Consider the following 14,726-nt stretch of genomic DNA (forward strand, 5'->3'; position numbering starts at 1 on the left):
TAGGTAATGGTGCGGACAAAACTTGTGACCTTGACACTGTCTCCTATGTGTGATCAACAGAGAGAGAGAGAGAGAGGGAGAGGGAGATGGAGATGGATGAGAGTCAGAAGCCCTTTTGAATTTGGTTTGTGTGAGAAAGGCAGCAGAGTCCCACGTTGCCTGGAAACATGACGGTCTCAGTGTGTGATGAGAGATGGAGTCTTTCTCTGCCTCTCTTATCTTCTTCAACTTCAAAGATAAACATCAAATCAACTCCCTCCATAAACGTAATTCTCTTTTTTTGACCTCATACAGGGCATAAAATGCAATTACGTAGTTACTTATGCCACATGTCATTTTCTCCTGTATTTCTCCATTTTAATGGTATTTTCATTCTCATATATATATATATATATATATATATACATATATATATATATATATATATATATATATATGTATATATATATATATATATATATATATATATATATACGTATATACATAGCTTGTCAGAGTAGTTTCTGTAATTATGGTATTCATAGGAATATATTATTGACAAAAAAAACAACTTCATAAACCATAGCAAGGAAGTAAAGAGTGATAATGTCTCTTATTATATTTACCTATTTGCGCAGTTAACTGAATGAGAAATATTCTGGGCTCTCTCAGAAAGATAACATAAGAACAAAATCAGTCATACATGATTAGCACTACTGTGATCGCCTATTAACGGCTCTCAGCGTAGTGGCTTAGCCGGTGGCTCGCAGTGAAACAGAGCTAACGGCGTACAAGCGCTAACACTGCAAGCAACGGCAAAGGTGCTGGCAGCGCTAACAGTGCTGGGGGGGCGAAGGTTGGGTGCTATACTTCCACGCCGCCACCGTTATCAGCTGTAACCGGAAGCTAGCCAGTGGGGCACACCAACTTGCATGAACATGCACTAAACGGACACGCAGCCGGCCCGGCTATGTCAACAGAGCAAGGAGAAGCTGTCTGTGTTGCATACAGTACTAACAGTACCTACTAATATATGTGTTTCATTGGTTTCATCTGCATGTACACCTTACAGAGAAGTGTTCATACCGTCTCAAACTTCCTGTGTCACGGGATGATGATCATTTATCGTCACATTTCCCAGCGTCTAGACAGAATATTTTAATATCTCTCTTGCATTTAAACACTTGGATTACCATTTTGGCTTCCACCATGTCTGTTACTTGCGCTCCCAATTCTCCGTGGGAAGAGATATGAGATTGATAGCAACATTTTTTTCAACAGTAAGTGCTCATGATGAATAGCAGCATCACTGTGTATTAAGTCATTTGGTACAATTAGCACTAACGTGTTCTTGAAGTTTCCTTCTCAGATCATTAAAGTTCACCTTGATGGATTTTGTGAGGTTATTAATTTCTTCAAAAGCCTATTTATTATCTTCTTGCACTTCTGAAAGACAGGACGTGATTGTGCAATGTGTTAAGGTCACCCTCTGCATAAAATCTGGAAAATAGTCAGTGACAAGTTCCTTATGTCCTCCACTGCATTGTGGATTTTTTAAAACAGAATGACTACTTTTTTGTTTTAAAAAATTGCACTTATATATTCCAGCCTTCAGTTTTCTCGCATTATTGAATCGGACATAAAAAGCAATTGAGGCGAGTCTTCACAACACCATAAACTGAGCTGAGCTGCCATAAGAACAACCTGACAGGAAAAAACTATCGATGACATCATTTTCTGATGGATGAGATCTGTCCAATTAAAATTAATGTTTTCACTTTACATCCCCTTCACGCAGTCTCGATTTAGCCATTGTCCCCAATTACTATTCAATATACTGCTGTGAACACAATGCTAAAAATGGTTTAATTTCACCCTCTGGATCAATAACACCTGATTCAGCCCATCTCATTGTCCTCTCACAGCAAGCCACTGCATTTATAATGCTATCGACAATATTGAGCAGAAGCACCTCAAGCTGTGGGCGTGACATTTCTTTGCAGATATACACCTTTTTCACGAAAGCTTTTTCAACCATGAATATGAAATAAAATGCCACCTGGTAATACTGGGGGTGAGGTTAAATAAATGCTTTGACTTTGACAGGATGGTGGTCACAAGGGTTAGGGTTTAAAAGGAGAAAACAAGTATGTGATATTGTTTGTTGGACAAACAAAATGGACAACACTGTTAAGTTACAGTTGCAATCTTGCGTACCAAAGCATCAGCTTGGGGATGTGTCTTTTGGTTTATGGTCCTGATTTAAGTGTGTACAAGTATCAACCTGTGTGTGTGTGTGTGTGTGTGTGTGTGTGTGTGTGTGTGTGTGTGTGTGTGTGTGTGTGTGTGTGTGTGTGTGTGTGTGTGTGTGCACATGTGTCCTGATGTTGCATGGTAATACAATGCAAAGAGCAGTTGAAAAGAAACAAAACACAGAAACAATTCAGTATACGTAAAGGACATTTAATTAGTTATTTGGAGGACAAGGCAATTAAATACAATTAAATAATGATTAAAAAAATCCACCAAAGGTTGGGCATCTAATCTCCCAAAGAAAGAATAAAACAAAATGGCCAAGATAGCATACTTTCATTTGAATACATATTGATCATGCTGCATGTGTGTAGTTGATTTCTGAGCTGTTTGTGTAAAATTGCCTCCCAGAAAAATAAAAAAGGGGGGTTGGGGTGTAATAAGCATCATTATCAACATCTAATCCTCCAAAATGCAAAGTGTGTGCTGATTTTCGGGGTTCAGATCTATTGTTGTATGTTCTATTTGCCGGGTAGTTTCTCCCAGGGCAGCGGAGTGGAGAGGAGGGGCTGCTGCTGTGCTGCACCGCGCTGCTGCTCACCTCTGACTGCATCCCAGCTCCACCTTTCATCCCTCAACTTGTCCCGCGCGAGGATGGATGCGTTTCCCCGCGGTCGGGCCCGGTAAAGTGTCAGAAGAATGCGGTCGGACGGGTTGAACCGTCAGCCACTGGAGTGTCTTTGGGCGTCGGTGATGATCGCAATTGGCGAATGCAGAAATTTCCAACGTGTCGGCGAGTCGACTAGACCTCCGCTTACTGGCGCGCTCTCCGAGAGGAAGAATGGACGTGTGAATGGTTGCTTTCAGCGGCTGCAATAACTGATCGGGCTCTTTTAGTTGACTAACTTTAAACAGTTACTCGTCTCGTGGAAACAGCACTGATTGATTAATTGACTGTTTATTTTCGCTTGAGGAGGAATTCATGCGCCGATAGCTTACACGGGGCCAATATGCCAGAATGGGTCCTCTACAGTATTTATTTCTCTGTGGACTTCTGTACACCCAAACCGACGGTAAGTTTATGTTTACATATATTAATGCATATTATTGATGGGTTGATATCTTTCCACTCATGTATCTCCAGAAAGACACTCCGTTGACCTGGAGCGTATTATTCGATCCATGTTCTTGTGCATTAAGAAAATACCGATAATTGTATCTCACATGGTCTACAGGGAATGTGTTGTTCCTGTTACATTCGTGTTTCAAACAATGAATGCACCACAATGCGCCATATCATACTCTGTTCTTTCTGTGTTGATTAAGATTGTGTGCCAGGCCAACTGTTTAAATGGCTCATGCAGACGAAAGTTGCTCATTTATTCATAAGGGCTGCCCTAATTGAACGCATTGGTTACTCCTCGGCAGCTTGAGTATGTCGTGTATCATCGCAAGCATTGTGATTTGAATGGGTGCTGGTATAACAAAAAAAAGCCCACTAAACTTTTTGTATTTCCGAGGAAAAAGGGCCTTAATTAATTTTGTTTGAATCTATTCATCTCCCTGGATCTCATCAGTGGCTTACCTTGTATAGTCCTTCAAAAGTGTTGCAAACACACCGTTTATCAGACTGTGCTCACAGTTTGCTGTGGTGTGCTTATCGTGGGTCATATTCTTTGTGACCTATAATGCAAAAGATTGCTCAGGCAGATGATGGAGCTGACTGAATGTCCTATAGCTGAAATGGCTAATGTGCCATAGAGAAGATGCTTACTCATACTGTACATTGTTGAAATCCCCCCCATGACTGTTTTTTTTTTATCTACAATACATACACTGACTAGATGTATATGTTCCACTACAGCTGCACCTAATAGACATATCTAAGCTTCTTGACAGTAAGTTTTTTCACCAAGTGTTTTGTAGCCTACTTTTTGGTCCCCTGTAGCCCATAACATAAATCTGTGTCAGTGGGGTAAATGAATTACAGGTGTGGATTTGGGTGGTTCCAGGACACTGGAGTTGCTATGTTGCCAGTTTATTTAGGACAGCCCATATGTGCATTTTAAAACCAAAGCACTACAATGGCTCTGCAATTCTCCCTACAGTATCTTTGTGAAATTGATCAGTGATGATTTTACTCTTTCGTTTTGGAGGCTTTGATTTTTTATTTGACTGATGCTGAAAGAAGGTAAATAATAATACTCCAGTTTACATACATTTAAATAAGTACATTTGACACAAAAGCATTTCAAGCTTCACCAAAACAGGTTTGATTGCAGGGCTACTGCAGCTTGTAACATATTCTGCATATATATATATATATATATATATATATATATATATATATATATATATATATTCACACACACACACACACACGGGTAGGTGTACATTTCAGCCTTTCAGATTCAGTAGTTAAAATTCAACCATCTGTGAGAAGGAAGCACACTTAATCCCAATTGTTGGTGTCTGACTGACTATGCCTGTGGCAGTATTTAATCTGTGATCAATTAGAGAGGATACTGCTGAGAGTGTGCAGTCTGTACACAATACAATTTATATTGCACAGATCTGTGTGCCCATTTTAACTGTTTGTATCTATCTATATAAGGCTTTTATGAGATTTGCTGATTTTCAATTTGCTGAGTTTTTATGTTTGTGACATGCCAAACCTAATTTTCAAGTGATAAAGAACCTGAAAGACATGTGCTCTGTGCTTGACAATCAAATTAATCTTTTGGTTATAAACTGAAATTGAGTTTTTCTGAACTTGACTGGTAGACAGATGTCACCTCAAAGTGACTTTTATTAGAGTCATCCCTGTTTACAAGCCCTTACATGTTCCTGGCCAGCTTTTTCTGCCAGACCTTGGGTTTCAGCTTCAGCACCATGGACAGATCACCATAAACAGGCCCACTGGCAGAGAAAAAAAGACCTGGGTGGATACAGAGCTTGAGGCTTAACAGCTTTAGGCAGTCCTAGGCTAAAAGATAAGCCACATTTTGGGCATTTTCTGACTGTAACCAAACCAAGAAACTTTACTTTAAGACATGATTGGATTTATAACCTGAAACGTTATGAATACAAGACTATTCAGCTAGTAAAAATCCGTCATTTATTTCAAGGAGTAACATAGAAAAAAATATCCATCTATTCATTTCCCATCCCTACTTATTAATATTCAGGGTCATGGGGTGCTGGAGCACGCATTGAGCAGAAAGCAGGCAAACCCCCTGGTTGGGTTTCCAGTCCATCACAGGGCAAACAGTCTGACAGGACCCCGTCAGGCCGTCTTGCTGTTGGAAGACAGTACCAACCACTGAGCCATATAGAGACCCACAATTTAAATTATCTAATTTCTATTCTGTTGTCTGACAGCACAAGTCACACTGTACATTAGCCACAGTGAAGACGGGGTAATGGGACAACCAATTAGAAGAAGTCAGAATCCCACGGACTGTGTGTTTGTGCGTCCTTGTGGATCCACACAACTGTTACTTACCCGAGAGACATACATACAGGTTTTTAAATAGCATGTTAAAAACATAATGCATCAATACGGTATGTGTGTTGGCGACAGCTAATGGAATGCTTTCTGTCAACAAACCACTTAACATTATAGACCGTCACATCAATTTTACTCATATTTACAGCTTTATTTCTGTTGCTGTGTAGCAGCCAATCATCATGGTTGCTTTTGCAATTTGTATTATTTGTCACCATAAAAGGCAAAAAGATAAGATGGCGTGTAACATCATTTTAATTTATTTATATCTTATTTATTTCATGGCTTTATTATTATTTCATGGCTGTCCAGAAAGTCTGTTTTAGTGACTCAAAAATCACTTTCTAGGTTTATTTGCATGGACACAACGGAAACACGGAAGACCTTTTAACACAGATATTATAATGTGCTCATACACCATGAAACAGATGAGCGTTGTGACGCTGTCGTGTCCGTAAACAAACACAGTGCCACTATATTTGAATCATTCCTTAGTGACATTTGGAGGTAGAATTGAAGTACATCACTGCCAGTGTTCACATGGCCAAATAAATGGAAGGTATGTGCAGTGTAAGGGTTATTAAATGGGTCACTGTTACACAATTTACCATGTTATTCTTATCAGCATAGTCAGGATCATTCTCATGACATTTGCTATCAAACACGTTATGTTAATATAATAATGTAACCTTTAAGAAAGAATTGTAAACTTTGCGTATCCACACTCTTTCATTACAAAGTGATACAAATCCAATGTAGCAGTCACTGTTCTACACCCACTGAGACAACATGTTTGATGATGTCAATGTTTCATGAAAAGTGTTAATGAAAAAGCTAATGAGATGTAATGACTCCTCAGCTCCTGTCTGTGAAAGTAAATATGGGAGCCTGAGTGTAGTAACACTGTATGCAGCGCAGCCAGTAAGAACCCAACACTAATCAACTTTCCTTTCACAGACTGTAATGCAATTACACTTAGTTTTAGCTTCCCAACAACATAAAACAAGTTTGTACTAATGTTTAAAAAGCAGGGGAAGTATAAGTTTACCTTATTTACAGAGATATGGCTCAACAGTTCTGTCTTTAATCTTAATATAAATCAGCAATCAACAACTCCCCTCATGTGCAGTTTTTTGTTTGGTGATACATTTTTGGTTGCAACGTTTCAGTTTTTGCACTGCACTTTATTTTGTCCTGCTGACGAGATAGTTAGCTTAATTTCCCCCCAAACATACTGCAGTTGCTGCTGCAGCAAAATTACAATGCCTTATCCATATGTATGTATTGATTAAGACTATTTCTTTAAAGAGACTTTTACTGGTTTCCTCTCTAGGGTCTCGTCTTCGCCAGGAAGACTCCTCTCCCCGCATAGTGGAGCACCCCTCTGACCTCATTGTGTCCAAAGGGGAACCGGCCACTCTCAACTGTAAAGCCGAGGGCCGTCCGACCCCAACGGTGGAATGGTACAAAGACGGGGAGCGCGTCGAGACGGACCGCGACAACCCCCGCTCCCACCGTATGCTGCTGCCCAGCGGCTCCCTCTTCTTCCTGCGTATCATCCACGGACGACGGAGCAAGCCGGACGATGGCAGCTACGTGTGTCTGGCCCGAAACTATATGGGGGAGGCCAAAAGCCGGAACGCATCTCTCGAAGTAGCATGTAAGTCTGAGTATTCATCCTATCCCTCTGGGCACAAAGGTACTGCCCTGGTCAACGCAATCTTAGTGTTGCATGACAATCCAATGGAACAATTGTTTAGCAGTATGTATTGAGGTTGGTAACCTTAAGAGGAGTATGTGAACATGAGGGAAGTGTGAATGTTGAATATGAAAAAGGTAGAGTTTATGTTAAATTAAGCATAACATTTGTGGTGCTGCTGTTCTGAGAGATCCATATATAAGATGTCATCTGTCATAATATGAGCAACGTCACCTTTCCACCTACAAGCGTGAGTGTGTGTGCGTGAGTATGCTTACCCGTGTGCATAACATGTGTGCGATTATAGTTTCAGACTGCTAGTGAGACCTGTTTGGATGACCTGTTTGAGTTATGTATGGGCAGAGCTGCGAATCGCTGCAGGGACGGAGAGGAAAGGGGGCAGAATTTTAACCTAGCTAACTCCCTCTCACTGTTTGGATTTGGAAAGATGCAGCCAGCTCCCAGCCAGTTCTCTCCCTGTGTGGGAGAGACGCGCTCTGGGCTATTCGCATTTCCATTATGTGCTAAACTGAGCTGATTTCTTGCCATGAACAAGACGCACACACGCTCGGACGCACACACAGATATACATGATGCACACACAAACACCCGCATTGTCTCCCCTGCTCTCTGTTTCTCACTCTCACAGAGGTGTAGTACACACACAGAAAACAGGGAACTCCAGTCAAATATTTTATTGCAATTTGATTTTGAATTTATAAAACATTTAGCCGCCCAGTGATTGCTGTGTAGATGCTTGTTTTGAATCATAAAATATGGGAGTTGTTGGACCTAAGAATTGGAAGGGACTCTCCCCAACAGAATGATGGTTTTTGCGGCGCTATTGTGGCTTCAGCAGATTTGTCTCCCACTCCGGATGCTGTATTTGGCTTCATGGGGAAATCATGAAATAGGAAGTGAAAAAAAGAAAGAAGAAAAGACTGAGATAAGAGCCCTGAACCTAATAGCGACTCAGTCGAGACATTATCTGGGATCTTTGTGTCATTTTGTGCACCACATCCTCCCTTTGTCTTATTGCCTTTTCCACATTAGACACTTATATTTCTATTGTCTTCTTTTACCGGTGCTGTTTCCTCTCCTTTCTCTCAAATCAATAGTGGTGAACTGTCCTGGAAATACTAATGCTCAAGGAGATCCTGGGTAAATAGAAATGTGTGTGTGTGTGTGTGTGTGTGTGTGTGTGTGTGTGTGTGTGTGTGTGTGTGTGTGTGTGTGTGTGTGTGTGTGTGTTTCAGGATAGAGCATTGGCTTTGGTGTATAAAATGAGACATTGCGGTGTTTGGTATTTTGTTTAATACTATCTCGTGCCAAAGCTGAGACAGTATTCCTGTCTCATCATAATCTACGCTGCTATCTATATATATATATATATATATATATATATATATATATATATATATATATATATATATATATACACATTACATTGCCCATCTTAAACAACACAGTTGTATTTTTAAGATGGGGACTAACTCTCCCTCATGAAGAAACCAGAGACCCAAAACTGTCGTTATAGTGTCGAGAGACAAATGTTATAGCCGCTCCACTGATTCCCTTGACTGAATAGAGGGGCCGGCTTTATGAACACAATGACTGTGTCAGAGTGATTTTGTGGGGATTTTCTGGTTCTACTTAAACACAATAAAGCTCATTTGTATTTTACAGCTCAAACAGGCATTTTAAATTAGTTTTCTGAGTTAATTGTCACAATCATTGTAAGTGTAGGAGCAGCAATTCTTATTGGCTAAGCTTTCTTCTTTTTTTATTGTTGGAGTTGGAAGAGAGGTACTCTACTTGTGTATCAGCAGTACATATGGAGGGTAAATTAACAAACTAGATATTTTGGTGCAAATATCAAGTACCAAATCGAAGTAGGCTTGAATTTTGGCTCCAGAGCAGCTTTCATAGGAGTCTTGAATGATGTATTGTAGAAAATTAAATTGTTCTTGAAACCTTGTTGAGATATCTCCTTGATATATATATATATATTCACCTAAAGGATTATTAGGAACACCTTTTCAATTTCTCATTAATGCAATTATCTAATCAACCAATCACATGGCAGTTGCTTCAATGCATTTAGGGGTGTGGTCCTCTTCAAGACAATCTCCTGAACTCCAAACTGAATGTCAGAATGGGAAAGAAAGGTGATTGAGTCCTGTGGGCGAAAATGGCTTGTTGATGCTAGAGGTCAGAGGAGAATGGGCCGACTGATTCGAGCTGATAGAAGAGCAACTTTGACTGAAATAACCACTCGTTACAACCGAGGTTTGCAGCAAAGCATTTGTGAAGCCACAACACGCACAACCTTGAGGCGGATGTTCTACAACAGCAGAAGACCCCACCGGGTACCACTCATCTCCACTACAAATAGGAAAAAGAGGCTACAATTTGCAAGAGCTCACCGAAATTGGACAGTTGAAGACTGGAAAAATGTTGCCTGGTCTGATGAGTCTCGATTTCTGTTGAGACATTCAGACGGTAGAGTCAGAATTTGGCGTAAACAGAATGAGAACATGGATCCATCATGCCTTGTTACCACTGTGCAGGCTGGTGGTGGTGGTGTAATGGTGTGGAGGATGTTTTCTTGGCACACTTTAGGCCCCTTAGTGCCAATTGGGCATCGTTTAAATGCCACAGCCTACCTGAGCATTGTTTCTGACCATGTCCATCCCTTTATGGCCACCATGTACCCATGCTCTGATGGCTACTTCCAGCAGGATAATGCACCATGTCACAAAGCTTGAATCATTTCTAATTGGTTTCTTGAACATCAATAAATCTCTGTGTTCCCCGGCTGCTCGACCATGCAGACCAATCACAGACCTAAACAGTCCATTTCCAATGTACATTCAGTATCAAGTACCTGCTGTTTGACTACTGTGGAAATTGAAATTGCCTGATTGGGAGTTCTCCTTTAAAGCCGGATGGCAACATAATGACTGTGTAGGCCTTGCAATTTAGTGGTCAAATTTAAATACCACTTCCATTGTTTTCTTTTCTAACCCCATATATTTAGATGTTCACTTCCTAGACGTAGAAGCTACACCCTGATATCTTGCTCACAACTTTAGTCTAGTTTTTTTGTCGAAAAAAGCGATACTAACCTAATTTGTTATATGTTATCTCCTTTTGTGCGGAATAGGCAGTCAATAGTTAGTTTTTTGTTCTGTAGCTTCTCTTACATAAAAAAAAAACAGTATTTCCAAGGCAGCCTATAGTCTTCTTTGTGTAATTCAGAACAACATGGCTATGGGGATGCATATTTGTATGGCTCCTTCAGGGGCTGCAGGATACTGCCAGTATTGCTGCAGCCAAAGTTGTCATGCAATGCTGCGGGTGGAAGCAAGCGGGTAGATGAAAGTGCTGTGGGGATGCTCAAAATGGTATGCTCAAAATGGTTTGCTTCCTTAGAGTCCACACACATACTCAAATGTTCTAATGGTCTGTAGCATTGTATCCTAACCAGTGGCTTAGATAATGTAGCTTAACTTGAGGGGTGCTGCTCCCCTGGGTGCATTTGTGCTGTACAAGCTCAATTTTGGTGGTTCCTCATGCATTTTATGAGCTTTAGTCTGACTGCAATTTAAAGGGGCATTATTCATTCCATGTGATGCAAAACACTTCAGCTGTTTGAGATGGGAGCAAAGCTTGAAATATGTAAATGATGTAGAAATGCCAGACATCTACATCTGGCAGTCTTTCCAAAACAAATAATATACCTCATAACAGCTCTTTGTTTTTTATATCAACTAAGACTGACTAAAACAACACTTATTTCTACTCAGTTGCTTTTCTGTACACGTTGCACATGACAATTAATCAATACACAATAACCGAGCAAAATCATATTGTATGTCTTGTGTTGTATTGATCTTCTAAACTGACTCTGGATTAGATGGCAACAAATTAGAATAAGTCATAAAGCTGTCAGTATTTTGTAAATTTTAAGACATTATTTATAATTTCCAAAACAAAAACAAAAAAATATTTGCTGCAAATTATGCTAGTATTTTAAGGTTTTTCCGTTTTTTCTTACACACGCTAGTTCTTGTGCCTAATCATCTCACTTCAGGCTCGATACACTAGAACTTTGGGGTCTGTTAAGACAGTATGGACATACTATAATGCCATCTGCATGGTTATTTGATCTTTGCTAAATATTTGTCATACTGTAGATAATGTTGCAGAATGGTGGTGCTTTGTACATTGAATGTGTCGCTTGCTTTGTACAATGACTGAATAAACCCAATATAAAAATTCTCAACTATGTTTTTCTCAGACTGGAAATAAGAAAAAAAATAAGACCCAGCAGATTACCAAATTTAATCCAAGGCCAGTATGGGAACATGCACTGCATCCGCTGATAGACCATCACTGGGCACACATCTGGAGTATTCTCACTCTCGTTGAAATTCTATTTCCTGCATATGTTGGGTGCATATTTGACACAAATGATAACATCAGTCATTTCGTGAAACGAGGCCATGTCTGTTTTATTATTAGTCAGTCTTGTATTTTTGCTTGATAAACAAGACTCATTGTGTTTGTTGGTACTGTTGCAGCATGTCACTTGTTTCTCACATCCAAGTATGTAGTTTTAATATTCAACCGTCACCTGTCAATGTGTACGATCACACGTTGCCAACCACTGAGCCTGCTTTTCACATCTTCCGTCGGTTTTGTTCAGACGCTGCAGCTGAGCACTACTTCAGAGCAACGTCAACAAACAACTGTGCGACCTCCAGGCCACCAGTGGACTGGCACTAATCATCAGAGCGAGTGGCTGTTGATGGAATTAGAACAGCTCCCGCAAACTATTTAGAAGGGACAGAAAGACATAAACAGTGATGTGTTGAAGGGAGGTGTGGGTGGAAGGGCGGCGGATGCAAGGGTGTTCATTAGTACAAAACTCAAGAGCAAGATGAGTCCCCCTCTGTTTGACTGTGCTAAGTGAATTAGAATAGTCACTCAGCCAGACAATCATCAATTAAATCCCCCCCAGTTGCAGGCAGCCAACAAACTAAGCAGCCACAATGCTAGATAAATCTAATGTCTGCATTATGTTTTTAGTGCACGTAGTAATTATTTTAATGAGAGAGAACGCATTGGACATTTATTTGAAATGTTGATAGAATGAATGGAATTATTGGTGGAGTTTCATACGTTGAGGTTCAGTTGTGGAGGAGCATGTAATAAAAAAAAGAGTTGTTAGAAATATCGTCGTCAAGCTACCAGTGCTTTGCCAAGCAAAAGGGAGGTGACACAATTTGGAGTTGGAGCCGAGTCCATCATACACGAGGTGAAAGTATGATATGATAGAAAAATATGAGATCTAAAACCTGGCCACATGAAATCCAACGAGACCAAGAGTCTACAGCCGTGCTCTGTCAGACACAGCAGTGCTTTGAGTTCAATGCTAACAGGATTATATTTAGCAGGTAACGTTGTAACATGTTAGCGGGTTAACAAAACGCTGCCCCCAGTGTTTTTTCATAGCGCTCAAACTTTTTTGTGCAGCTTTTAGTGCTTTTAGCTGGTGTCGTACCAACTGGGAATCCTCCAGTTGGTGCTGATGGTGAAAAAAACAACCCAATGTCCCAAAAACATAGAGTAGCCCTAATAGATAATAAAAAGCAGAGGGCAGACGCTAGTCTATCATATCAAAAATGATTAGAGTTGTGATATGTTGTCGAGATATAAACCCACATGCAGTAGGGGTGCTGGGATGGAACGCTCCCCAGGGCCTTGTGGGTGCGGTTCTGCCACTACATGGATGGACATGCACCCTAACAGGGTTCTGACTACTGCTATTAACATGATACAATCAGCTAGAAGAGATGACTGACCAGATCTTTTTGAACTGCAAAAACACATGCCATTCTAACATAGCAAAGTGTTAGAAAGTAGTGTTTTGTGTTGTTGTGGTTTTTTCTTCATTTAACCACTCATTTTGACATGCCCAAAAAGAAAGAACGATACTTAGCGACAATTGTTGGCAACAGTTTTTTTTCCAATTTTCGAAAATTAAAGCCTGCAACCTATTCCTGTTTGCTAATAGAAAAAGAACAAGGATAAATACATAATTTAGAATTAGTAAGATAATTACATTTGTAAATATGCAACATTCAACCTGTGATTGGCAACATGAAGTTGTTTCGTCTCCCTCATTTTCCCGTTCCACTCATCAAAACAAACACAAAATACCACCCATGCATGAGCATGTAAGAGTCCGGTAGCACTCACAAATGTATCTGTAATTTGCGAGACTGTGATCTCTGTGAAGCAAGGCTCTCAAATCCCTTTTGTGAACTGGCCTGGTGAACCAATAAGAGCATCTTAGATTCCCCAATTTTTTTTTTTTATATCTGAAAAAACTTTAGCATTTTAAATTGTCTATGTTACTGTATATTGAAAGAGATGAGAATGCCATTGGAATCTGGTCTCCAATAACTTCTGGAAGAACCTACAACTCATAAGCCAAGATAGTACATGTATTGTATATTCTGCGAAAAAGAAATGACCAGTGAACATTTTTTAATTGTGATTTAGATTTAATTATCAACATTATTCAAGTTATCTAACTTCCCTACATTCAACCTCTGCTTGTGTTATGTCTCATCCCTGTTGAGGAGTCATCCGTGTCCTCATTCCCTGCTTCCTTGTCACTGTGTTCTCTTTAGTGATGGGCATTCCTTTGAGCCATTCAATGCTGTAGACTACGCAGTAAACAACATTAGCCTAATTGAGATAATTTGACAGTCAAAGCCGTGCTTTCTCCAGGCATTAAATAGTGTTCTCTCCCAAAGTGCATCACATGGAAGGAATTAATTCCCACCTCCATATTTGGTCTTTAAAACTGGCACACACCATGTGTATAGTGGATTAAAAAGTATTTGTGTTTGGTCAGGCCTGGGCTACGGTTGGGTTTTTTGATGAGATACCAGAAATGAGGTTGTGGTGAGCCATTAATATTATTAAGCACATAGTTAGCGCTATTGGGATTCTGAAAATCTGGCACACCACTTGCAGTAAGGTTCAATAGGGTTTCTATTAGACGGAAAGTCTCTGATGTTTTGGACAGTGGCGAGTTGCCATCAATCATGCATTTAACTCTTACCCATTGACAGCATCCAAAGTTAGTGCCTGCCAGCCCTGTGTGTTCCCAGGCAGATTGTCAATATTTTCCGTGGGTAGATAGGTTGGCCACATTTCACCATCTGTTGCCAGTCCAACAGCCCTCCTGTGTACTTATCCCCTGTTTGC

The 14,726-nt window shown here is 40.2% G+C and overlaps 1 protein-coding gene across 1 annotated transcript in view; it reads left to right on the top strand.

The window, feature by feature from the left end:
* Positions 1-3,206: 3,206 nt before the first annotated feature.
* The window catches only part of LOC306753993 (roundabout homolog 2-like), a gene marked incomplete at its 3' end in the record, with an annotated part of 74,642 nt that continues 63,122 nt past the window's right edge, over positions 3,207-14,726 (top strand). The window contains exons 1-2 of the mRNA XM_079237905.1: positions 3,207-3,305; positions 7,074-7,400. Coding sequence (XP_079094031.1) covers positions 3,251-3,305; positions 7,074-7,400 — 382 coding nt within the window. The 5' untranslated portion in view covers positions 3,207-3,250. The remainder of the gene's footprint in view (positions 3,306-7,073; positions 7,401-14,726) is intronic.

Source organism: Taurulus bubalis (genome assembly GCF_910589615.1).
Source record: "Taurulus bubalis genome assembly, chromosome: 2".
In the NCBI taxonomy this organism is placed as follows: Eukaryota; Metazoa; Chordata; class Actinopteri; order Perciformes; family Cottidae; genus Taurulus; species Taurulus bubalis.